The following is a 22,701-nucleotide window of genomic DNA, read 5'->3' as shown; positions in this document are numbered from 1 at the left end:
TCTGAAAGATAAGATTCTTTTGTAATGGTATTACAAAACCATTATAATACCTCAAAAGGGCATAATTATTTTTTATTTTCATTCCTCATACAATATTTAGAATTTCACACTTTTCCAAATTAACTCACAAAATTTGGCTTTTATTTTTTAATCATCAAAATGGCTTTCTTTTTGTCACTGACATATACATGATACTGAAATTTTGTTGCTTTGTTTGATTCCTCAAATATTGTGTCCACTAAAATTATATGTTTACATTCAAGAAATGCGACACACTAGCATCCTCTGTACACATAATCCCTTTTAAATATATTTCCTACTTTGTTTCATATATAAATAACTTAATCTACAAAATCATAAATAAAACCATCAATTCTTTTTAAAAATTTTTTTATTTTAAAGAGATTAAGATAAAAGAGGACATAATAAAGCAGATCAGAACAGAACAATTTAAGCAACACAGTATTTTACTACAAGCCAACCCAATATAACAGTAGCTACCATAATGTCTCTTTTCTTGAAATAGTTGAGCATACCTTCATACACAATAGTATCAAACATAACAAAATAGTATAAAACCATTAAAGAGAATGAAAGTATTACAGGGCATTTAGAACCATCTAACAGAAAATGAACAATTGTTACTATATTATCTCCTTGTCCATAAAAAATTTGTTTATACTATCACACATAATAAAATCCAATAAGATACATACAACATGACAGAATCAATGGAAACAGAAGAACAAAAGTATGGTAGGACTTCAAAACAAGATGATATTAAATCAGCACTGGCTATTATACTGTCTTGTTTTCTTCAGAATATCTGTTTATACCACCACGGATATAAAATCAAACAACCCTGGATAAAACCATTTCAAATAATGAATGGAAACACTATAAGGCTTCAAAGAAATGTAATGGGGAATAATGATTACCATAAACTTTTATGTACTCTTACCATATCTTACACTAGGGAAACTAAACGGTATTTATACATGTGAGTTTATTTTGCTTATGAGTGTAGTCTCAAGTTGCATCCATTTATTTATAAATATCTCAATGTGATCATTCTTTATAGCTGAGTAGTACTCCATTGTATAAAAATACCACAACTTTTTATCCATTCCTCAGCTGATGGACACAGGTTGTTTCCAAGATCTGGCTATTACAATTTGTGCTGCTATGGGTGCACATATATCACTGTGGTATGATGTTTTCAGTTCTTCTGGGAATATGCCTAGAAGCGAAATAGCTGGGTCAAATGGGACTTCCAATCCTAGGTTTTTGAGAAATCTCCAGACTGACCTCCACAATATTTGCACCAGTCTACACTCCCACCAACAGTACAGGAGAGTTCCTTTTTCCCCACAGCCTCTCCAGCATTTGTTGTTGGTAGTTTTCTTGATCCTGACCATTCTTTCTGGAGTGAGATGGAATCTCAGTGTGAAAATCATCAATTCTTAAGGCCCAGAAATATACACAAAACTTGGAGTATGAAGAAAGACTTTTGATTATATAAATAACAGGCAGTATTTGCCATGTTTATTATCAGTGCTTTTCACAAGCTCTGTCTTCTCACTTATTGTGCCAAAAAGACTTTACTATTTAATTGGTAAAGATGCAATACATTTGAAAAGTCAAAGTAGTCAAAAGCCAACAGTTTTTTAAATGTCAGAAAACTTGGCTATTTAAATATTGCTAAAACTTATTAAAATCATTCAGGTGTCTGAATAAAAAGAAATGCTACTGAAGAATGAATTCTTATACCATCATTGAAATGGTATCTAACAAAATTTAAAATTTAAGAAACAGTAAAATCTGATTAAATCTTATTAGCTTTGCAAAAAAAAATTTACTGAGATTCTGTTACAGGAACAGAACCAATTCTATCCTAAATTTTCTAAAATTTATTCTCAGATCATCACTCTGATGAGTTAAAACTTCAAGGACAAAAATGAAGACAAATGAAGATTTTAGAAACCATACTTATAATTACTGATTCACACGTAAGTGCTTTTAATAACTGTAAATCTTGACTTCTTCAGAAAATAAAATATTTGTTAGCTTTTGTAAGTGAAGAGAAGAGAGCTGAAGGGAGGGAAGGGGAATAGGAAAAAAAGCAAGATATATCATGTACAGTACAAATTCATTATGTATATCTAAAATATACCAAAAAAATAAAATACTTATTGAAACATACTGCTTACTGATTTAAACAACCACTCAAGATTATTAGCTAAGCATTAGAGTTACTTTTACATAATAAAAGTAAAAAGGAATTTTGCATACTGGCTATATTTCATTTTATAAATTTATATAATATTTCATAGACCTTTATAAGATAAACAACTTAGAAAAATTCTCCATATTCCTATTATATTTAAATGGTTTAAACTAAAAATAATACTACACTAAGCACTGTCAGTATTTTCAAAATTTTAAAGTTTCTAGAAGTTTTTTTTTTTTATTTAATACAAAAATGACTGGCTCACACTATCAACTGCCGAAACTTTTAAAAAACTAAATATTCTTTGTTAAAGAGAAGATTACAAGAAATATTCTCTGTGCTCTAATTTTAAAAACAAGTTTCTAGTATACATAAGAAATCTAAATCAAAATTCACAAATGGTGGCTGAAATTCTGTCAACTTTCAGCCTAACACAACATAAATCCACACTTGTTATGCATAAACAATTTCAAATTAAAGTTTATAATGGAAATGTCAGCAAGTTATATTACCACACATTGCTGCTGATGGTGTCCACTATACTTCAACCAGGTACAGCAGGTGTGCACAACTGCCAAACAGGAATACATAACTATGAACACAGCAACGCCAAAGCATTAGGGCCATTTAAAAAAATGAGTAAGATGTGATGTCAACATATTTGATAGTTATCTCTGTAAGCCACTTTCCACTGATTTATAAAGCTATGGTTTTATAATTCTTTTTAAAAGGAAACTTTTTTCTACACTGCTACATGCAGCAATTTTACTGAACATTCTTGACAACAATGCAATCTTCAAATCCTCTTGCAGAGCTTGACAAATCTTATCAAGATTTCTCCAGAAAGTCAGCTTGTCGTATTTTCAGCAGTCTTTAGTGCTTTGGTAGCCTTGCAAAGCTCCTTAATGACCGATGATAAAGCTTCTGGGATAATGCCTTGTTCACAAAGTAGTACACAAATAGACAGTTTTCATAGCTAAGCCAGTATTCAAAATTTTTGAAATCTCAAGCAGACTGTCCATGGTCTCCCTTCACCACAATGAGGTTTGCCACGGCCACTCACCATGGTGCAGGCCGAGGGAGGCAGGAGCTGGGCCTTGGTTTTTAGTTTTTAGTATTTGGTTATTTTTATACTTGGGATCTAAGCAAGATCAGTACATTGTGATATATATATATATATATATATATATATATATATATATATATCTTAAGTTTCTCTCTGTAAGTTCCATTCCCTTCTTTTTCTTTGTAATTTGTATGGAAAATAGAACATTATCTTCTAGAGTTTCCTGAATTTTTCTGGAAATGATGGAATTTAACATGCATTTCTGTGCTTGATAGTTTCTATAAACTGATAGTATGCTACATTAGTGAGCTTTGCTGTCACTGAAACATAATCCCTGACATCCACAATTTTAAGGAGGAGAGATTTAGTTTGGCTTATGGTTTCAGGGAATTCATTTCATGGTAAGCTGCCTCCAAGGAGGAATAGCACTGCAGAAGGGTACAGAAAAGCAAAAATTCAGTTCATAGCAGCTGAAAAGCAATGCTGGGAAACAGTGCCAGAGACAAAGGGGTGAGGGACTAGATATAGTACCCATGATCCATCCAGTCACACCGAGATACGTGTTTTAGTAATTCCCCCAGGGGCTCCCAGGCCAATCATGTTGATGAAATTAAGCTTAACCACCACTTGTCATATTTTAACACTCAAATATATCTCTACATTATACTTAAATCACCAAGTAAACACAATAAAAATTAATGATTCTATCTAATCTATTACAACTATGCTCTGTACAATAAGGAACTCAAAAACTTCTTCTCCAAAATCTAAATAATCCCAGAATTTTTCAAAAGTCAAAGTCTCAAACAAATGTCAAAGTTTCTTCTGAAACTCAAGAAAAACTCTTAGCTGTAAACTTTTTTTTTTTTTTTGTCTTTTTCCTTTTTATCGGTACTGGGGATGGAACTCACGACCGCCTGCTTGCAAGGCAGGTGCTTATGCCGCTGAGCTAAATCCCCAGCCCCTAGCTGTAAACTTTTACAAAAATCAAAAACAAGTTACATAACAAAAGGTACAATGCACAGAGTAAACATTCCCATTCTAAAGGACAGAAAGAAATAAAACCAAAGCAAGACTAAAAACCCAGCAGGGAAAACATTAAGTCCTGTAGCCCTATATCTAGCATCCACAACACTTGGCTGTGCGATGAGTCCCACAAAGCTTGAGAGTCCCAAGGAAGTGTTTCGCATTCCTTGTATCTCTGACTTCCCGGAGAAAAGTTCCACTGTACCTTTAGCTTAATTCCCACAACTTCTCACACTGCACCCTCAGGGGTTGCTTGCCTGGTCTTGAAAGCCTTTCTTTGAAATCTGGATGGAAGCCTTCCTGACTCTACAACTATTGCATTCTGATGTAGCCCGAATCACTGGATGATACCACCATCAGCTGCCAGTGGAAGCAGTAGCCTGGCTCTCTTGGATGATGCCATCCAGGTATTCAATGGGCCACTACAGCATCATCCAAGAGGGCCAGGAGTCTTGTTGATTTCTGAGATTCTATCAAGGCCTCTTTTTGTCTCAATTCAAAGTACATAGTTTCTTTTTAATGGTGCTAATCTCTTCAGCAAACACACGCCTTTTGGTGCCAACTTTACACATGGTTTCTAAAATTTAAATTTTTGAAATTTTTCTGCTCTGCCTTTTGCCCCCTATTCTCACTATAAACCTGGCTAAAAGCAGTCAGCAGTACCCATGCCACAGCCTGAAATCCTGTACTGCTTTGAAATTTCCTCCACCAGATAATGTAATCCATTACCTTTAATTTCAGCCTTCCACAAAGTCTCAGTAAATAAACAAAAGGTAGAGGAATGTTTTGTCAGAGTGTGACATACATGGTCTCTAATCCAGTTGCAAATGTAGTTCCATTACCCAACAGAAACCTCCTGAGCCTGACCTTTACTATCCATTTTGCTATGGTATTCTGGTCTTCTGAGCTCTGAACAGGGTCATCCATCAGGGTATGCTTCTAATCCTCTAGGTTATGCAAACTCCTCCCACAAAGCAGTTCCAAAAGCTTCTGAATGATATGGCTAGTTATAGTCACAACCTCACTTCTCCAAAAATGTTTTAAAAATTTCTTCACCTTCTTGTTTTGGGGGAGAGGTACCAGGAATCAAACTCAGGACCTTGTACTTGCCAAGCAGGTGCTATGCCACTGACCTATATCCTCAGCCTCTCTCATTCTTGTTTTATTAGTCAGATGTTGTGTTACTTGGACACAATACCCAACACTCACTATTTAAAGGAAGAAAGGTGTTTTGTTTTGTTCTGTTTTTTGTCTTTTGAAGTATGCAGTTCAAGCTGGCCTTACGCTCACCTTGCAGCCCAGGCTGGTCTTGAATTTGCCACAATCTGCCTGCCTCAGCCCCCCAAGTGCTGGGATTATAGGAGTGCGCCACCATGCCCGGCTAGGAAGACAGTTTTAATTTGGTTCTTGGATTTAAGAGATTCAGTCTATGGCTGGCTGGCACAACACAGAAACAGTATGGCATAAGAATGTGGCAAAACAAAGATGTTTAGTTCATAGCAGATGGGAAGCAGAGAAGGACTAGAGGAAGAGGTGACGGACTAGATAAAGTACCCAAAATCATGCTCCCATGATCTACTTAGACACACCCAAATGTCTGTCAACGTCTCTTTGGAAACTCAAAGAAAACTCTTAGCTGTAAACCTCTATAAGACAAAATTATGTAGCCCCAAACTGCAATGGTACTGGGGAAATATTCTCATAAAAAGATAGGAAGAAGTGGGTAAGAAAAAACATGACCAAATCAAGCAGGTAAAACAGCCCCCAATCCAACCAAGTTAACACAATTAAGCTTGCCTGCCACATGTAATACAGAGGCTTGATCAATTTTTGCCAAAAAGATTGCACAAATAGTATTGTATAATTCCTATCACATCACACCAAGAAGATAACTTCTCTCTCCTTTTATCGTATAAGTAATTAACCTAATCCTTCCATTATAAAGCTCCACCAGCTTTTGCCTAATAAAACTATAAGTAACAATTACCTGTGTCCATTATTTCATGATGATCTCCTTTTATCTTTGGAAAGGATCAAGTTTTCTCCAGCATTAAGCTGAAATGTAACCTCCTTCCATTCCCACCCACATTTAATCCAGTTAGGATTAAATGAATCTGCAACTGAGTCTTCCTTTAGGAAGGATTCTGACTTAAGCTAGTGGACCATTCTCATACCACTTGTCTTAAGAAAAACGGAAATACTGTAAACAAATCATATCCTAGCCACGATCAGGATTTTAAGAGATTCTGCTAACATATTATCACAAAACAAAACAACAATGGGGAAAAAGGAACTACCCTTCACTAGGAAACATTCCTTATAAAGAAAAACAGTGTAATTATTCCTTAGAGGTTTCTCTTTGACCAGTATTTTATATATATACAGCTTATGTAATTTATTTCTCATAACAGTTCTGTAAGCTAAATATCACTAATTTTTTAAATATGAGAAAACAAAGTGTAGAAGAGAGCAAATCATCTTGAAATAACTCAGACCTCTCAACACTAACTCTTAGAAGGGTAATATCCTCCTACTTAAGGCGAAGTTGTTTGATGACACATAGCATAAATTTCCGTGGGTCACAGATTTTAACAATGAATGTGTATAAATGATGATTAAGCTTGTGTTTTGACTACTCCAAAGAATCACCAAAGGAAGGGAAGTGAAGACAAAGGCAAGGGGACATAACTGATGTGTTATGAGGCCCCATCTTTCCATTCCCATTCTTCCTAAGATATCATAGCTCCCACAATTCTAGTTCAGATAAATAGAGGGATAATATCAGACCTTTGAGCCCCCACCAAGATTTTCTATCATTTGCAGAGAGCTTGAACCGTATTTTATGGAATTATCCTAATTAAATCAAAAAGGGAAACAATATTCTTTTGATCTCTCCTCCATTTATATCATACCAGCACTAGCCAAGGTCAAATAAATATTTTCCTAATGTAAAATCATTTAAAGTGTTTCCCCCAAACAATTTAAATGGCAAAAAAAACTTCAAAAATCTCCTTTAAATATAAAAAAAAAAGTTTCTAGAACTGTGTCAATCATGTTTTAAGTTACATGAAAGAAGAACCTTGAATTCTATTTCATGTACATTTCATAAAGAGGAAGTAAAAAGTATTTCCTGGTGTTCTGGCACGAAAACAGAAATGTGGTCACTGTACCAGGATTCCCCATTGATTCTATCAAGAAAGTAACAGAACTGGACTTTCTACTAAGAACTGATTGCAAAACTCTCTGCCACATTATAATGCCTCCTACTCTGTTAATTTATCTGAATGATGATGTTCATAATCTCTATGGAAAATAAAGTTCTAATAAAAACAGTGAAGACATTTTAAACAAATTCTAGATTGCCAGTGTATTGGCCAAAATGTGCCAGACTAGGCTGCAGAAACTTACAAATCTAAAGCTCACACATTCCTGCTTGCTGGGCTTTCTTCCAAGTAGTGTCAGGATCTCTATATTCAGAGGCTCCTCTCCACTCTAGGCTTGTAAGAGCCCTCTGAAATCTATCAGCCAACAGTAAAAAGAGGAGGTAGTATGGAGCTCTGGAAGCTGGAGATTGATCAATTGTGTGAGGCTAAAACAAGGCCAGGTCTGAAAACAGAGAGTTCCCATAAACCATGTAAACAAGCTCTTTCAGCTCCAAGAAGGCAGGGGGCCCAGGCTATCCAGGCAAGTAAGTTGCTAAGAAGCAGGGTTGAAAGTGATGTCTTCCTCTGAGTGTATAAATAAACCTGCTACAGTGGCTGAGCAGTTCCTTCTTTCCTGTCAGGAAAGAGGGTTTTACTTGACCTCAACTTTCTTCTGTTTTCTTTATTTTCTCATCTTTACACCATCCACCACCCCCACCTCCCAACATCTAGAGCTGTAGCTGGGTTGCAAGAGGAAAGAGGGAGGAGGGGGAGATGGAAAAGGAAGGAGGAGGAGGAAGGGGACAGATTGAGAGACATTTGTAGAGAAGTTCATAAATTTAGTCCTATAAGAACATGTGTGACCCCTACATTCATTTCAATAGCCTCACTTCTAGGAGTTTAAGAAATTAGCCACACACACACACACACACACACACACACACACACACACACACAAATAGCCTAGCTATGGATTCAGGATACAGTGAGAAATATTACCCAGTATGGTAGCACATTTCTCTAATTCCAGTCACTTACAAAGCTGTGTCGAGGGATAGAAAAGCCTGCCTGATCTACATGTCAAGACATTTATCAAAATAAAAGACTGATCCAGCATGTCTATAAGCCCACAAACTAAAGCCTAGCTTGGGCAATTTAGTAGTGACTTAGCAAGATTTTGTCTCAAAATAAGAAATTAAAAGGGCTGAAGAGCTAGTTTTTCAAACAAGTTTTAACTCAAAACTTAATTTTTTTCCAAATTCTAATTTTCCTTGCTGTTCCTAATATTCCTTTTCAATCTCTTTATTGTCTTTTGATATATTTTTCAATTATGAAGTTGGTCCACTCAAGTTTGTGCATACAGTGGTGCGTGTCTGTAATCCCAGCACTCTGGAGGCTTAGGCAAAAGAATCACCATAAGTTTGAGGCCAACATAGTAAGCTGAAGACCAGCCTGAAACATATAGTGTGACCCTGTCTCAGAAAACAACAAACAACAAGGAAAAAGTTCATCCATTCAAACATTTTAATTTCAAATTCAGTATCTTTTACACATCCTCCCTTCTCCCCAGCACAGACCTAGCTTGTGCTCCTAGAGATAGACAGTAGCACAGGAAGGTTGTCCACTCTTTTGCTCCTCTAATTCCAACACCTGCAATATAGTCAAGAGACTGTCTCTTCCTTTCCTATTCCTTCCTTTGAGATCTAGATCCTCTACTTTGGAGGGTAAGAGAAAGAGTTTAGGTTAAGGGAACTTGCTACACTGAATCCTCTGTCAGTGGGGTCTACCTATTGAACCCCAGGTGTCTGGTAGAGGTCTATGATGCACAGATGGTCACACATTGGGATAGAGTCCTCTCCTCTGGTGTCTTCTACATGATATTAGGGGGATATCAATCAAGATTTAAAGGTAGTCTCTTCTTTTAACCACCTGTAACTTTCATGAGGAATCCCTTTGGTATCTCTCTCAGCAAAAAGTGTTAGAACACTCCCTTCTTTTCCATTCTCAGGTTTCTAAAGTGATGTGACTAGAGAACTGAGTAGTGGAACAGCTGAATTACCTATTTGTAAACTTCGCTTTTCTTACTGTGTGTTGACAGTTCTCTTTAGAATTGTCTAGGGCAAAGATTTAGTACTTCTAAATCTTTGACTTGGGGCTTGTCTTGATTACTTTTCTTTTGTTGCTGAGACAAAATACCCAATGCCCAAAATTAAAGAGAAAAAGGTTTATTTAATAAGCTCACAGTTTGCGGAGGTTTCCGTCCATACTCAGCCAGCTCTAAAACAGGGTGGCACATGGTAGAGGGCAATAGTTCATGGCAGCTGGAGAAAACAGAAAGCAACAACAGCAAAAAGGAACTGCACAAAGAAGCCTCTTTTTGTCCTTTATAGTATATGTAGGCTATCCACCCTAGGGTGAATGTAACACTCACATCCATAATCCCTATATTGGACTATGAATCAATCATAAACTTCTAGAAGACTGCTCCCATGACTGTATGTGGCATTGGAGGGGACATCCAAACACAAACCATAACAGAGATTTAATTGAGAACTATGGAAAGACAGATGTCTAATTTCTTTTGGTACCAGGAATATAACTCAGGACCTCATACTTGCGAGGCCCCTGCTGAGCTATGGCCTCGGTACTGAAGTCTAATGATTTATAAGTAGGTATAGGATTATAATACATACACATATGTGCATATGTATTATATGTGCCCATATCCATTTATTACTAAAACATGATTTGGTTCACTTGACATGTAGATCACTACACATACCTCACTTAGATCTGCTACCTGATTTCACAGTACATCTTGTAGATCCTTCCATGTTAACACTTTGATATACAATAAGATATTTCCTCCATAGCTGCCATAACCCATGTGGTCCTTGAGGTTCTTGGGATGAAGGACCATGAGAGGATGAGAAAAAAGAGACAAAGCTGGAGTCAGGTAGAGCTCTTATCTCCTAATGGGAGGAAAGGAACTGTTCAATCAATGTAGCATGTTTTTTTTAAAATTTTATTTAAAAGGAAAAAGAGAAAAACACAAAACAAAACAAAGCGGTGTAAGGGTACAAGTAATACAGAACTACAAAAAAAAAAAACAGTAAGAAATCACCAGTTAATAGATTACATATTATCATTTTAGAGATAGTTGCTCAAATCACAGTATCAAAGCATACAAAGTGGACATTCAAACAGTGAGACTGCAAACAGTTGTGTTCAATGATCCAACCAAAAACATTAATATGGTCAGCTATTTAACACCCCTAAACACACTTGCTGTTGTATCCTTTAGAGCTCTTTTTTTCCCTCTCTTTTTTACAACAAAATTTACACATTTTGGGTTTTATTACTCCTTAGTTCTTATTACGTTTTTGGGGGGGAGAGAATAAAGTCAAATATGGCAAAACAGAGCTGTCAGTCAAAACCAAGGATAGACATAGCACATGATGTAAAACAGAGTACAAGGTTATCAACAATGGTTATCAACAATGTCTTTTGTTTCCTTAAAAAGAATTATCTATCTCATTAGATATTATAAAGTTGAACAAAACAGTAGAGAACAAGACCAATAAAACTTAAGCATTGTAAACATTACAGGACTTCCAAAGGAGACAATAGTCAAACCAGAATGGGCATCTTAGTGAATCTTATTGCCTTCAAAGGGCATGTTTGTTTATATACTCTGAAGGTCCATGTCAATTTCGACCCTGCTCTGTAGCAACCCATTGCCTGTATTGTCTAGGGCCTTAGTGTTGTGTAGCAACTTCTTCACATAACTTACCCCAGGTTTATTTTTGGTACAATTATGTCCAGGCCAGGCAGCAACCATGCAGGGGTGGTCAGTTTCCAACCTCAGTGGCTCCCAACAAACACTAAAAAACAGGAGTGGCTAGATACATCAAAAAAATTGACCAACATAGAAACCTTGAGTCTTAACCTCAACTTTTTAAAATAAAAATCATACTTACCAAATCTTGTAATTATTAATATCTACAACAACAGCAGATAACATTTATTGAATATTTGTATGGATGATTAACATGATTTTTTGCAGCACTGGAAACTGAACCCAGAGCTTTCACACCGAGCTTCACTCTCAGATCCTTTTACAGTGTTAATTTTGAGACAAAGTTCACTAAGTTGTCCAGGCTGGGCTAAAACTTACAGTCCTCCTACCTCAGCCAACCAAAGTACAGATGTAATAGCACATCTGGATGACATGAATTATTTTATTCAATATTCAAAATGATTTATAAGGTATATACATGGCTGTTACTATTTTACAGATGAGGATTAGAATTGTTAACTTACGCGACATCACGAGACCTAGTAAAATGATGAACTCAGGATTTAAACCTAGGATTGTCAGGCTCAAGTATGTCCTTAATCAATTTGTCTTTCTGTTCATCTATACATTGAACACTGTGCTGGATTCATTGGTTTTCCTCCAGTTTTTATTTTAAGTATGAATTATTCAACCTGAATACTCACATAAATCATTCTTATATAGGCTTCATCTGTGCCAGAAAAGTGTTTAAATTCCAGTCAACATGGACTCTTAAACACAGCATATATTATATACTCTGATATTTATGACTGTTAAATTAGTGTTTACCTAGGACTGATGTTATGTATTGAGGGAGTATATAGTCCATAGTATAACTTGAATTGTAAGTGGAAGTATATCTCTCTAAATTAGCAAACTGTTTGAGGTCCCACCATTGGAGATTCCTTCTTTGGAGCACTGACTGAAGTAGAAGAAGGAGGGTGATCTAGCGGTACTCAAAGAAGTAGGAGTAAGCAACAGTGTATAAACAAGTTATTCAACCAAATCTCAAAAAAGTAGAAACTACCTACAAAACACAAGAAAACAAAAGGTTTTGAGGAAAAAGACTCATGCCTATATAGAGTATAAAATGGAAAACCATGCTTTCCCATGAGCCAGCTGGCACGTGGGCTGGGAGACAAGAAGAGCAACTGCCACCACCACCACCCCGGTAAGCAATGGGCTGATTTGGAGGAAGTCAGACTGAGATAATAGCAACTGGAGCAAAAAAAAAATAATGCTTGAATTGTTTGATTGACATTGCAGGCCAAAAGTTGGTAGTCTGTGTATCTATTTGGAGGATAGCAATATGCATTATAGCAAGTGTGGGGGATTTTTTTTGTCTGGTTTTTGAAATCCAATGTTCTGGCCAGGGATTTAGTTCAGTGGCATAAGTGCCTGCCTGACAAGGACGAGGTTGTGAGTTTGATCCCTAGTACCGAAAGAAAGAAAGAAAGAAAGAAAGAAAGCAATTCAGTGTTTTGTTCCGTTTTACTGTTTTGTTTTATTCCCATGTCTGGTAAACTGAGCAACTATTTTTTCCCTTTGGCTAACTATAAAGAGCTAACTACATCTGGAGGACCTCCCTGAGCAACTATTTTGAAGATAACAATATGCAATGTAAAAACCATTGTTAAATTCTTATCATCTTGTTTTGAAAACCTATATAGCTATTGTTTTTATTGCTGTCATTTTGCTTTAGTTGTTGTTGTTTTGGTTTGTTTCTTGATTTTTTTCTTTTTTCTCTTTCAAATAGAAAAAATTCAAAATAGAAATAGAAATAGAAAAAATTCATTCACTTTTGCCTTCAAGAACCTAGACTCACAAAATGGCATATTGGCTTTAGAGAAACCTACTTGTCAAAACTGAAACTCCAGAAATGCTGGGATGAAATAACTTTAAGACACCTGGATGACAATTTCAGGACAACCAGTAGGGTGGAGTAGAATGCATGTAGACGCAGAATGGCCAGGACAAGTGTGACAGCCTCTGTTCTCTAGGAAGAGAACCAAGTCCACATGGGTTCAAAGTTAGACCACAGCCTGAGAGATCAGGCTGTTGACTGAGTTACTTTTACAAACGTTATGGGTGTGATGAAAGTATAAATGTGACAAATGCTGTCAGTTACATTACATAGCCCCTGAAAGATTTGGGAAGTCATTCTATCAGATGTGAGACAAAGAGTTGTCTCACATCAGGTATTACATATTTTATCTTATTTTCTTTTACACTATTTGATTTTTAAAATTTATTTCTCTCATTGCATCATTCCTAAAAGTAATTAAACTTAGCCTTCAATGAGTCATACATATAGAAGAACCATTGAAATAAAGGGAGACAGATAATGACCTTAGGGTTTAGATTGAGGGTGATACTGGTACTCTCCAAAAATAGACTTCTGTTGAGTCAGAACAGCTGAGCTCCAGAACAGCTATTTTTAAGTTCACATGGACCAAATAGTAAATATGACCTAAGCTCTTGTCATGTTTGAGCTCACTGAATTTTCCTATTCACTCATGATGTATATATTATTATCTCCATTAATATTTTTCTGTAATGAAGAACTAAAACTTTGCTTGGGTAACTCGTTTAGTCTCATAGCCAGGGCAGGGAAAAGCCTATTTGAACCTAGCCTGACTGTGGATTTCGGCTTGTAATCACATAAGATATCAACTCTGGAGGCAGAAGGTTATTAGGAATTAAGTTTTTAAAAAGTTGGCATTGTAGGAAAAATTTGCCTTGGTGCCTTGTGGAGCAGATGAAGATGCTCTCTTTTTATTCTGATCCACCTGTTTCATGTACATTTAGAAGGATTTACCAGCCTGCAAGGAATTGCAGGATTCAGGCATCTATTTCCTGAAGCTGTTGGGTAGGAAAAGAATAAGGCAGGGAATCCTGGGTACAGTGCAAGTTCAGGACAGGAGGGATATGTGATTGTCTTCTATTTGTGTTCAGGGTTAGGATGGATCTTGTACCAAAAATACATGAAAGGTTTAAGTGGCAGCAACCTTGCAGGTTAGGAAGACACAGTCTAGAGAGACAGTTTCTCCTTTGCAGGCTGGTAAACCCTTATAAATACATGAACAAATGGATGAGAATAAAAGAGAGCATCTTCATGCGCTCCACAAGGTATCAAATGGTCCTTCCTATAGTGGGCCAACATTTTTTTTTCCTCTTGGAAAAATGTGGCTTCCTGACACCGTTCTGCCACTGTTCTGCCACGAACAGCGGACGGCTCTAGGACCCAGTGCAGTACGCAAAGAGGCTTGAGGACTGGGTAGGGAGGTACCACGCACCTCTGACGTCATCATCACGCGCCGCCCGAGTGGAAACCCGAAAAAACGTGGAGAAACGCTTGTCTCCTTTGGCTCGGCTGTCAGGCGCAATGGCGGCCCCGGCCCAGCAGCCTCCTCAGCCTGGGGGTGGGAAGCGCAAAGGCAAGGCTCAGTACGTGCAGGCCAAGCGGGCTCGGCGCTGTGATGCGGGCGGGCCGCGGCAGCTGGAACCTGGACTGCAGGGAATCCTCATCACCTGTAATATGAACGAACGCAAATGCGTGGAGGAGGCCTACAGCCTGCTCAACGAATACGGCGATAATCTGTACGGGCCCGAAAAGGTATTGTGCCAGTGTTGCAGAGCCGGCCTGAAGGCCTTTGAGAGGAGGCGCGCTGGCAGCCCTAGTGGTTTTTTGCGCGTGCGCGCGGCGGGGGCGTGGCCTCGGCTGCCTTCCAACCCCACCCCCGCCGGCCTTGTCTCTTGCTTTCTCAAGGGTGGAAGTCTGTGATACCCCTGAAGGTCTGGTCCTTACGCGCTGACCCATTTATTGATGCTTCTTGCGGGCCAAGAGGAGCGCTTCTCGCGACAACCTAGTGAAGCTGGCTGTAGTTACTACTCATAATATCTCTTAAGTAGTCATTTACTAATTTAAAGTAAAAATGCTTTTTAAAAAATAAAAGCTTTGCGCCAGGCATGATGGTGCACGCCTGTAATCCCAACACTAGGGAGGCTAAGGCAGGAGAATCTTGAGTTCGAGACCAGTGTAGGCCACAAAGGAGTTCGAAGCCCACCTGAATTGCATAGTGAGACCCTGTCTCAAAAAAACACAAAAAAATTTTAAAGCTTTTGTACCATTACTGCCTAAAATCTCATTGTCCTGTCGTGGTTTACTGGTTTAGAGTCTGGACTGGTTACACACATATATATTAAAAGGAATTCAGTGAAAGATGGTGCAGAGGGTCCCATCACTTAACTGCCTCTTGGAGTTGGGCATGAGCAAGTTTATTCTGCTAAGAGATTTTTTTAAAAGTACATAAGGTATAGTAAAGATTCTTTAAATGTACAATTATTATTAGTACTTGATTAGGAACCCCTTTAGTAGGTTAGACAACTGTGCAACAGATGGTAAACCATCTACGCAGGTAACTTAAGCAAGTTCTGAATTTTTTTAACTTTATATTTTTAGTACACGTGTCATAAATATTGATCACATTCATATGGAATTTCTACTTGTACATAATATATCTTATAGTTAACTCTTTTCCCCTTCCCCATTTACAAAAACTTTGCTTCCATTTTTCTTTCTCCCCCACTCCTTCCTCTTCTCATTTGAACATGCTCTTTCTACTTTGCACTACCTAGCCTTCATATGTTCCTTTTTTACTCTTTAAATTCTCACACAAGAGAAACAACGTGATATTCAAACTTCTCTGTCTGGTTTATTTCGCTTCAGATTATGGTTTCGAGATGCACTCATTGTCCTTCAAACGACTCAAGTTTATCCTTTATGGCAGAGTAGTACTCCATTGTACGTACAATACCACATTTTCTTTATTCATTCGTCTGTTGATGGGCATATTGGCTGTCTCCAAAATTTAGCTATTATAAGTTGTGCTGCTATAAACATGAGTATGTATATGTCACTATTGTATCACCTTGAGCAAGTTCCTGAACTTTATGTCCTGTTCAGTAGGGCAGGAGTAAGGGTTTTTAATTCTGTACTCATCTCACAAAAGGAGAGTGTCATGTGAGGCACAAAGATGTCTGTTAGTGGTGTTGGGAGTGTGCCTTGACTTTCATCTCGTGAGCACGTTTCACTCTTGCTTCCTTCTATCAAGATGCTTCTGAAAACATTTTCACATGATGTGTACCCACAGCCTGAGAAAGCCTTTTCCTCCACATTTTGAAGGGGATGTTGTCTCAATCTCTTAATAAAAACTTTATTGTCAACACTGAGTCAACTGCCACTGGGGGTTTCACATAAGTATTTAATTATAGTGTTTAAACACAAGCTGTTGTATCATTTCTGTTTATTGGTTTTATATAAACAGTTCACAGACAAGGATCAGCAGCTCTCTGGAAGTGAGGGAGAAGATGATATGGAGGCTGCCTTGAAGAAGGAGGTTGATGACATTAAGGCTTCTACAGAGAAGAGGCTAAGAAGATTCCAGTCAATAGAGAGTGGAGCAAATAATGTAGTCTTCATCAGGACACTTGGGATAGGTGTGTGTGTGTGTGTATGACTAATATCCCTTAACATAACTGTAATATCCAGACATCTCCTTTCTCAGAGAACACTGCCTACAAAATGGCTTCATGGCTCTGTTAATCACTGGATTGCATCCCCTCTACACTGTATTAGCAAGCAGTAGGCACTTGCAGGTATGGAATGGGGATAGTGCACATGCATTGGTTCAGGAGTGAAATCTGGCTTTGTGCTTTCTTTGTAACTTTAGACAGAATGAGAGTGCATGTCCTATCAGAGAGGAGCAGCTGCTACTCAGCTCCAGCCAATAGCTGCCATTGGGAATACAGAACCAGATCTTTCAATTTTTTAAGAAGCTGGAGATCAGATGTTCTCACTTTTTAAAAAAGTACTCATCTAACTTATAAATGCTGCAAAAAGCATCACCAAACTGATTTATGTTCAGGTAGAATGAAGCCTGAAAGTCACTATTTCATAATATGGTTCTAGGATACTTCCCACTATCTGATTAGGCTACTGTATATCTGGATTCATTAAATCTTTTAAATGAATCGTAGATTGTCTTGTAGAAAAAAAAAAAGTGCGTGGTGTTACTTGTTAACTCTTAATAGTTGTTATTGCTAAAGGAAAGCAACAGCAAAGATAAATCAGAACATCACAAAAACTAACTCTAGGGTCTGTGAACTGAACAATTATATTTAGCAAAAGCGGTAATAATGATGAAAGCAAAAATATGAGATGCGAAGTAAACACTGAAGAAATCAGTTGAGAAAACTTGTTCTGCGGTGATTTTTGTTGTTGTTTGTTTGTTTTCTTTTTAGAACCTGAGAAATTGGTGCATCACATTCTCCAGGATGTGTATAAAACTAAGAAGAAGAAGACTCGAGTTATTTTGCGAATGTTACCCATCTCAGGCACATGCAAAGCTTTCTTAGAGGATATGAAAAAATATGCAGAAACATTTTTGGAACCCTGGTTTAAAGCACCAAACAAAGGGACATTTCAGATTGTGTACAAATCTCGTAATAACAGTCACATGAATAGAGAAGAAGTTATCAAAGAATTGGCAGGTATGTTTCCCTTAGTGATTTTATATAGGTATGCAATGATAAACACTTGTGTTTAGGGGTTTCTTTTTTATTTTTTTTTTGGTCTTTTTTTTCGTTTTTATCGGTACCAGGGATCGAACTCACAACTGTCTGCTTGCAAGGCAGGCGCTTATGCCGCTGAGATAAATCTCCAGCCCCAAAGGGTTTCTTTTTTAAGATTTAAGGTTTATACTTTGCAGTAAAGAAGTATATTAAACTTAACAGGTTTCAACATGATAGATATGAGATTGGTAAACTTTTTTCCAAATCAAGCTTTGGGGAAGAAACTACCATCATCTTTTTGTACTTATGACAGATTTAATTCCATGATCCCCTAACTATACCAACTTCTGTGACTGCTCAGGTTCCTATCAGAAAATGGAGTAGTATTTACATATAACCAATGGTCGTCTTTCTTAGAGACTTTAAGTCATCACCAGATTACACAGAATACCTAATACACTAAATAGTTGTTATATATAATTCAGGGACTAGTAAGAAAATAAGGTATGTGTATAGTACAGACACAGTTTTTTTTCAATACTCAACTCGTATTTTGATTCAAAATAGATTGGTTGAATCTTGTGTGAGGGCTCTGTGGATTTTGAGGGCCAACTGTATTCTTAAATGTCTTAGAATTTTATTTGTATGTGTTTATTGAAAGGATTCTGGGAATTTTGAAGGCCACAAAGAAGAATGAACAAGTATATATTCTGTTTTTAATAAATCCCAGAAACAAAGGATGAAAATTTTTCCGTGTGTGTCAAGCTTACTGTATCCTCAGCCTAAATGTTTCCCTATTTTTGCTTACAGGAATTGTGGGCTGTCTGAATTCAGAAAACAAAGTGGATCTCACCAATCCACAATACACGGTGGTAGTTGAAATCATCAAAGCTGTCTGTTGTCTGAGTGTTGTGAAAGATTACATGTTGTTCAGAAAATATAATCTTCAGGAGGTGGTGAAGACTGCTAACGATCCATCACAGCCTTCCCCAAAGCTGAGAAATGGGAAAGAAGCAAGATTGGAAACTGATAACAAATTAAATCAAAATGACCCAAAAGAAGGGGAAGATAACCAACAGGTTGTGCCACAGAATAATGAGGAGAAACTAGAAGAAGCAAAACCAGGATCTGAGACTCAGGTGGAGACTGAGGAAGGCACTAAAGCTGAACCATCCATTCAGATTCAAGAAGGATCCAAGTCAAATGAAAATGATCTCTCATAGGAGTCATTTTGTACTGGAGGTGGGTTTCTCAACTCAAGTTTTGAGAGATGGTAATAGGGTTCCTTATAAAATTGTGACTTAAGTATCTTGACCTTTGTGTGCTGCATCTTGCTGCTCTCACAGCAGTGAGCAGTGATCCCTTAGCCCTGTCAACATTTTCCATGGAGCTCTTTCAGCCCTGATGGCAGTGTGTGTCGACCTGCGTGCTGTCACAGGCTGGAGGGCGGTGGGAGGATGATGTTGCTTCTCCCTGAGGACCTTCAGTCTCCCCTTGTGCTGTACCAGCTGATTTACAGGAGGGAACAAGCTCTGAGAAGTAGAAAATCAGAGGGAAATTTGCATTCTAAGGAAGGAATGGAATTTTAGGTGCCACAACTCAGCTGTCTCCTGCCACTTGGTTGTAAACACTGCGAAATTATGCATCATGTAGGCTGGAAATGCATTGTTGTGATGATTTTGTACTTTTTGTTTTCCTTGTGTAGTTATATCTGTTTATGCGTTTCATTAATGTTTGTGATGAACAAATGTGCTGTCCATTGCTACAATTGTCGGTGCAGAACTATGGACATTTTTGGTGAGGTTAGTGATGAAGAATTACAATCTTCTAAGTTACTCCTATATACAGTACTACTATAGCAAGAAATACGAAGCAGTTCTGTCTTTGCAGTGAAAGCTACTTCTCACAGGCTTTACATGTATTCATAATCAGTTGTCCTGTTCTCGCTATGCATTGTCTGTGGCTTTTAACTAAACCACAGTTGTTTGACAAGGATGTTGATTATCTTAAGTAGCTTTTTGAATATCAAAACAGAAAAAAACTTGTTTAAAGAGATTACATTCAGCAAAAAGGTATAAGAAGCAAATTATTTGGTAGCAGAAGTTATCCCAGCAAAGGAAAAGGTACATAGTTGATGAAAATTTAATACCAACATTAAAATGCTTGGACAAGTACAAGAAATTGAAGTCACTGTACTCTCAGTTTAATAAGTTGACTTACTAATGCTATGTCATATACTAAAATGTTTTATATAACTAGGAAACCGCAGCCTTTTTATCTTGGGTACTATGTCAACAGATTTCACAAATATTTGTCATTCTGTAACACTTGTAAGATTTATAAATGATGGTGAAATTAAACAATGTTTTCTGATGTTATGAGTCTCACAAAACCAAGACCAATATATATTTAATGTGTCTTCATATCTGAAAACCAAATGTCTGTCAACTATACTTCTAGTGTACCGTTAGTAGTTGGCTATGTAACAGTTTTGCCACATTTCAAAAGAAAAAAGAAAAGAAATCCTGTTGTTGACATTATAGTATACAGCTTTTTTTTTCTTCATTGAGATACTGATACCAGAAACTTGGAGATGAAATCAAGTTCAAAAAAATGCTACAGAAGTGGTTAACTTTAGTAAATACCATTTATGCTGCATCATTTTTTAAAATGTCCCTAAATTAAAATCAGGGCAAAGAGCAATAAACTTTCTACTTTGTACAGAAACCTAGTGGCTTCTTAGAGGAAGCATCCTCAGCGTATATTTGAATAGAGAGAGAATTGTCAGGGTACTTGCAAGAAAACTAAGTGAGTCTTTCTGAGTACTTTAAAAATAAAGAAGGACTCCAGAAACTAGTCTGTTTAATGGACATTTTCAACTTGTATCAGTGAACAAGTTTGTACAAGATTCTAGAGGAAAACCTTTTTTTTTTTCTGAAAGTGATAAGAATCTTAGAAGGAAACTGACTCTGAAAAAGTCATTTTAAGGGTTGACAGTAAAACTCTTAAAATGTTTCTGCAGTAACTTCCACATGAAAATGGAGAATACAACCAGAGGATCACTGAGTTCAAGATCAACCTGAACTACCTAGCAACACCCTGTTTCAAAACAACAAAGAAACAAACAACAAGAATGAAAAATTCAGAAATCTCAAGGCTACCTGGAAGAAATGCAAAGCCAAATTAAGTAGAATTTCCTATTTTTCTCTGAAAGAAAACTTCACTCTAGTCTGACATTCTGGATTTCTCTGCAGTTTCAACTTAATCCTCACATTCACTATGAGGGTTCCCTCAGGGGTTCCCTGATTGAGAAAGGTGGGAAGTAATAAACTGTTTAGATTATGAATATTAGGCTGAGAAATTAGTTTTTGAGGTAGGTTTATATTAGGAAGCAGTATAAACATTAAGGCTTCCTGTGTAAGTGGCTATGTCAGCTTAATGCCTGTGAACATGAACATTTCTACTTTGGGTGAAGGCCTCTGGTTGGTAAACCAGGCTAGAAGGATTTGGGAGGGGCAGAGAATACATAGGACCTGGGTATTATACCTAGGGCTGGTACTTTCTTGAGTATCTTTTTTGAATTTTTTTTTTTGCTTTTTTCCAGTACCAGGGATCAAACTCACGACCACCTGCCTGTAAGGCAGTGCTTATGCCCGCAGAGCTAAATCCCCAGCCCCTTGAATTATCTTTAAAAGTTAACTCTTTTTGTGGAGATGAATTTAGACCTTTGCATATACTAGGCAAGCCTTGTACTGCTAAACCACATTCCTGACTTTGTATTGTTTGAGACTCACTAAATTGTCTTGGCCAGCCTTGAACTTGTGATCCTCCTGCTCCAGACTCCCAAGTAGCTGCAATTACAGGTGTTTGCTGTGGTACCCCGCCCCCAAATGTTGACTCTTAATGATGTTGAAGTCATAGCAAAAGGATGAGTATTAGTATCATTTGGAGGATAAGAAGGATTTTGGTGCCTTCTTCAGACATGCTGGAAGACAGATACTTTATTGTGATAGTGCAAGACAAAGGGACTCTGGGAATAATTTGTCTGAATTTCTTTGGCTTTGTGAAGCTGCTACTCTACAGGAAGATTTTGATTTTATTATTCTTGGCATTTGTATTTATTTGTATGTGGTAAGATCTGAGTGTGACACAAGCCATTGTTCCCAACATAGACGCTATGCTTTGTTAGAATCTGCATTTACTCATTAAAAGATTTAATTTTGGGTGTATCAGCTGTTTATTTTCACTAACATTTGAGCATAGTATTTATAAATGATGAGAGGTAGAAGTTGGGTACCTTTTGTTCTTTCAGTGTTTTAATTAAAATTATGGCAGTTAAACAACTTGTGTTATGATTTATGAACTTGTTTTGCTCTAAAGAGAAAAGGGTTAAACTTCATGTTTTAAAACACTTTTCTCTTAAGGTTAGAAACAATTTTCAAGTGTTATTTTTATTTGTGTTTTACTTTTGGTACAGCCAGATGCTCAGCTTTTTTTTTTTTTTAATAGCTCCTGATATTTTCAGAAAAATCAAAATAAAGTTGTTCCCTAAAGATTAATGTTCTATATTTTTTCTTTCTGCCTGTTAGTAGATCTCTTGCTTTATAGTATGTGTATCATTAAAAATATTTACATATCAGACTGGGGATGGTGGCACATGCCTTTAATCCAGCACTCAGAGGCTGAGGCAGGAAGATCACCGTGAATTCCAGGCCAATGTGGAATACTTGTGGAGTACACTGTGAGTCCAGGCCAGTGAACTACCATAGTCTCTTGTCTTTAAAAAAATTTTTTTTAAATGTTAAAGTATGTATCAAAAGAAGTA

General features: G+C 37.1%; 1 protein-coding gene across 2 annotated transcripts; it reads left to right on the top strand.

Moving 5' to 3' along the window:
- Positions 1–14,598: 14,598 nt before the first annotated feature.
- Positions 14,599–22,105, top strand: Thumpd1 (THUMP domain containing 1). Of its 2 annotated transcripts, XM_003477798.5 has the most exons (5): positions 14,599–14,919; positions 16,631–16,802; positions 17,607–17,855; positions 18,687–19,118; positions 20,899–22,105. In XM_003477798.5, the coding sequence occupies exons 1-4, from the start codon at positions 14,689–14,691 to the stop codon at positions 19,097–19,099; spliced, it is 1,065 nt and encodes a 354-aa protein (XP_003477846.1). In that variant the 5' UTR covers positions 14,599–14,688; the 3' UTR covers positions 19,100–19,118; positions 20,899–22,105. The 2 variants fall into 2 exon arrangements, with proteins under 2 accessions (XP_003477846.1, XP_005007578.1); XM_005007521.4 differs by having other exon boundaries at positions 18,687–22,105.
- The last annotated feature ends 596 nt before the right edge of the window (positions 22,106–22,701 follow it).

The sequence above is a fragment of the Cavia porcellus genome, unplaced genomic scaffold, assembly GCF_034190915.1.
Source record: "Cavia porcellus strain 051 isolate PalLab524CR breed Dunkin Hartley unplaced genomic scaffold, mCavPor4.1 scaffold_16, whole genome shotgun sequence".
Taxonomy (NCBI): Eukaryota; Metazoa; Chordata; class Mammalia; order Rodentia; family Caviidae; genus Cavia; species Cavia porcellus.
The sequence above is the reverse complement of the archived record's forward strand: the minus strand, read 5'-3'. Positions and strand labels throughout refer to the sequence as shown.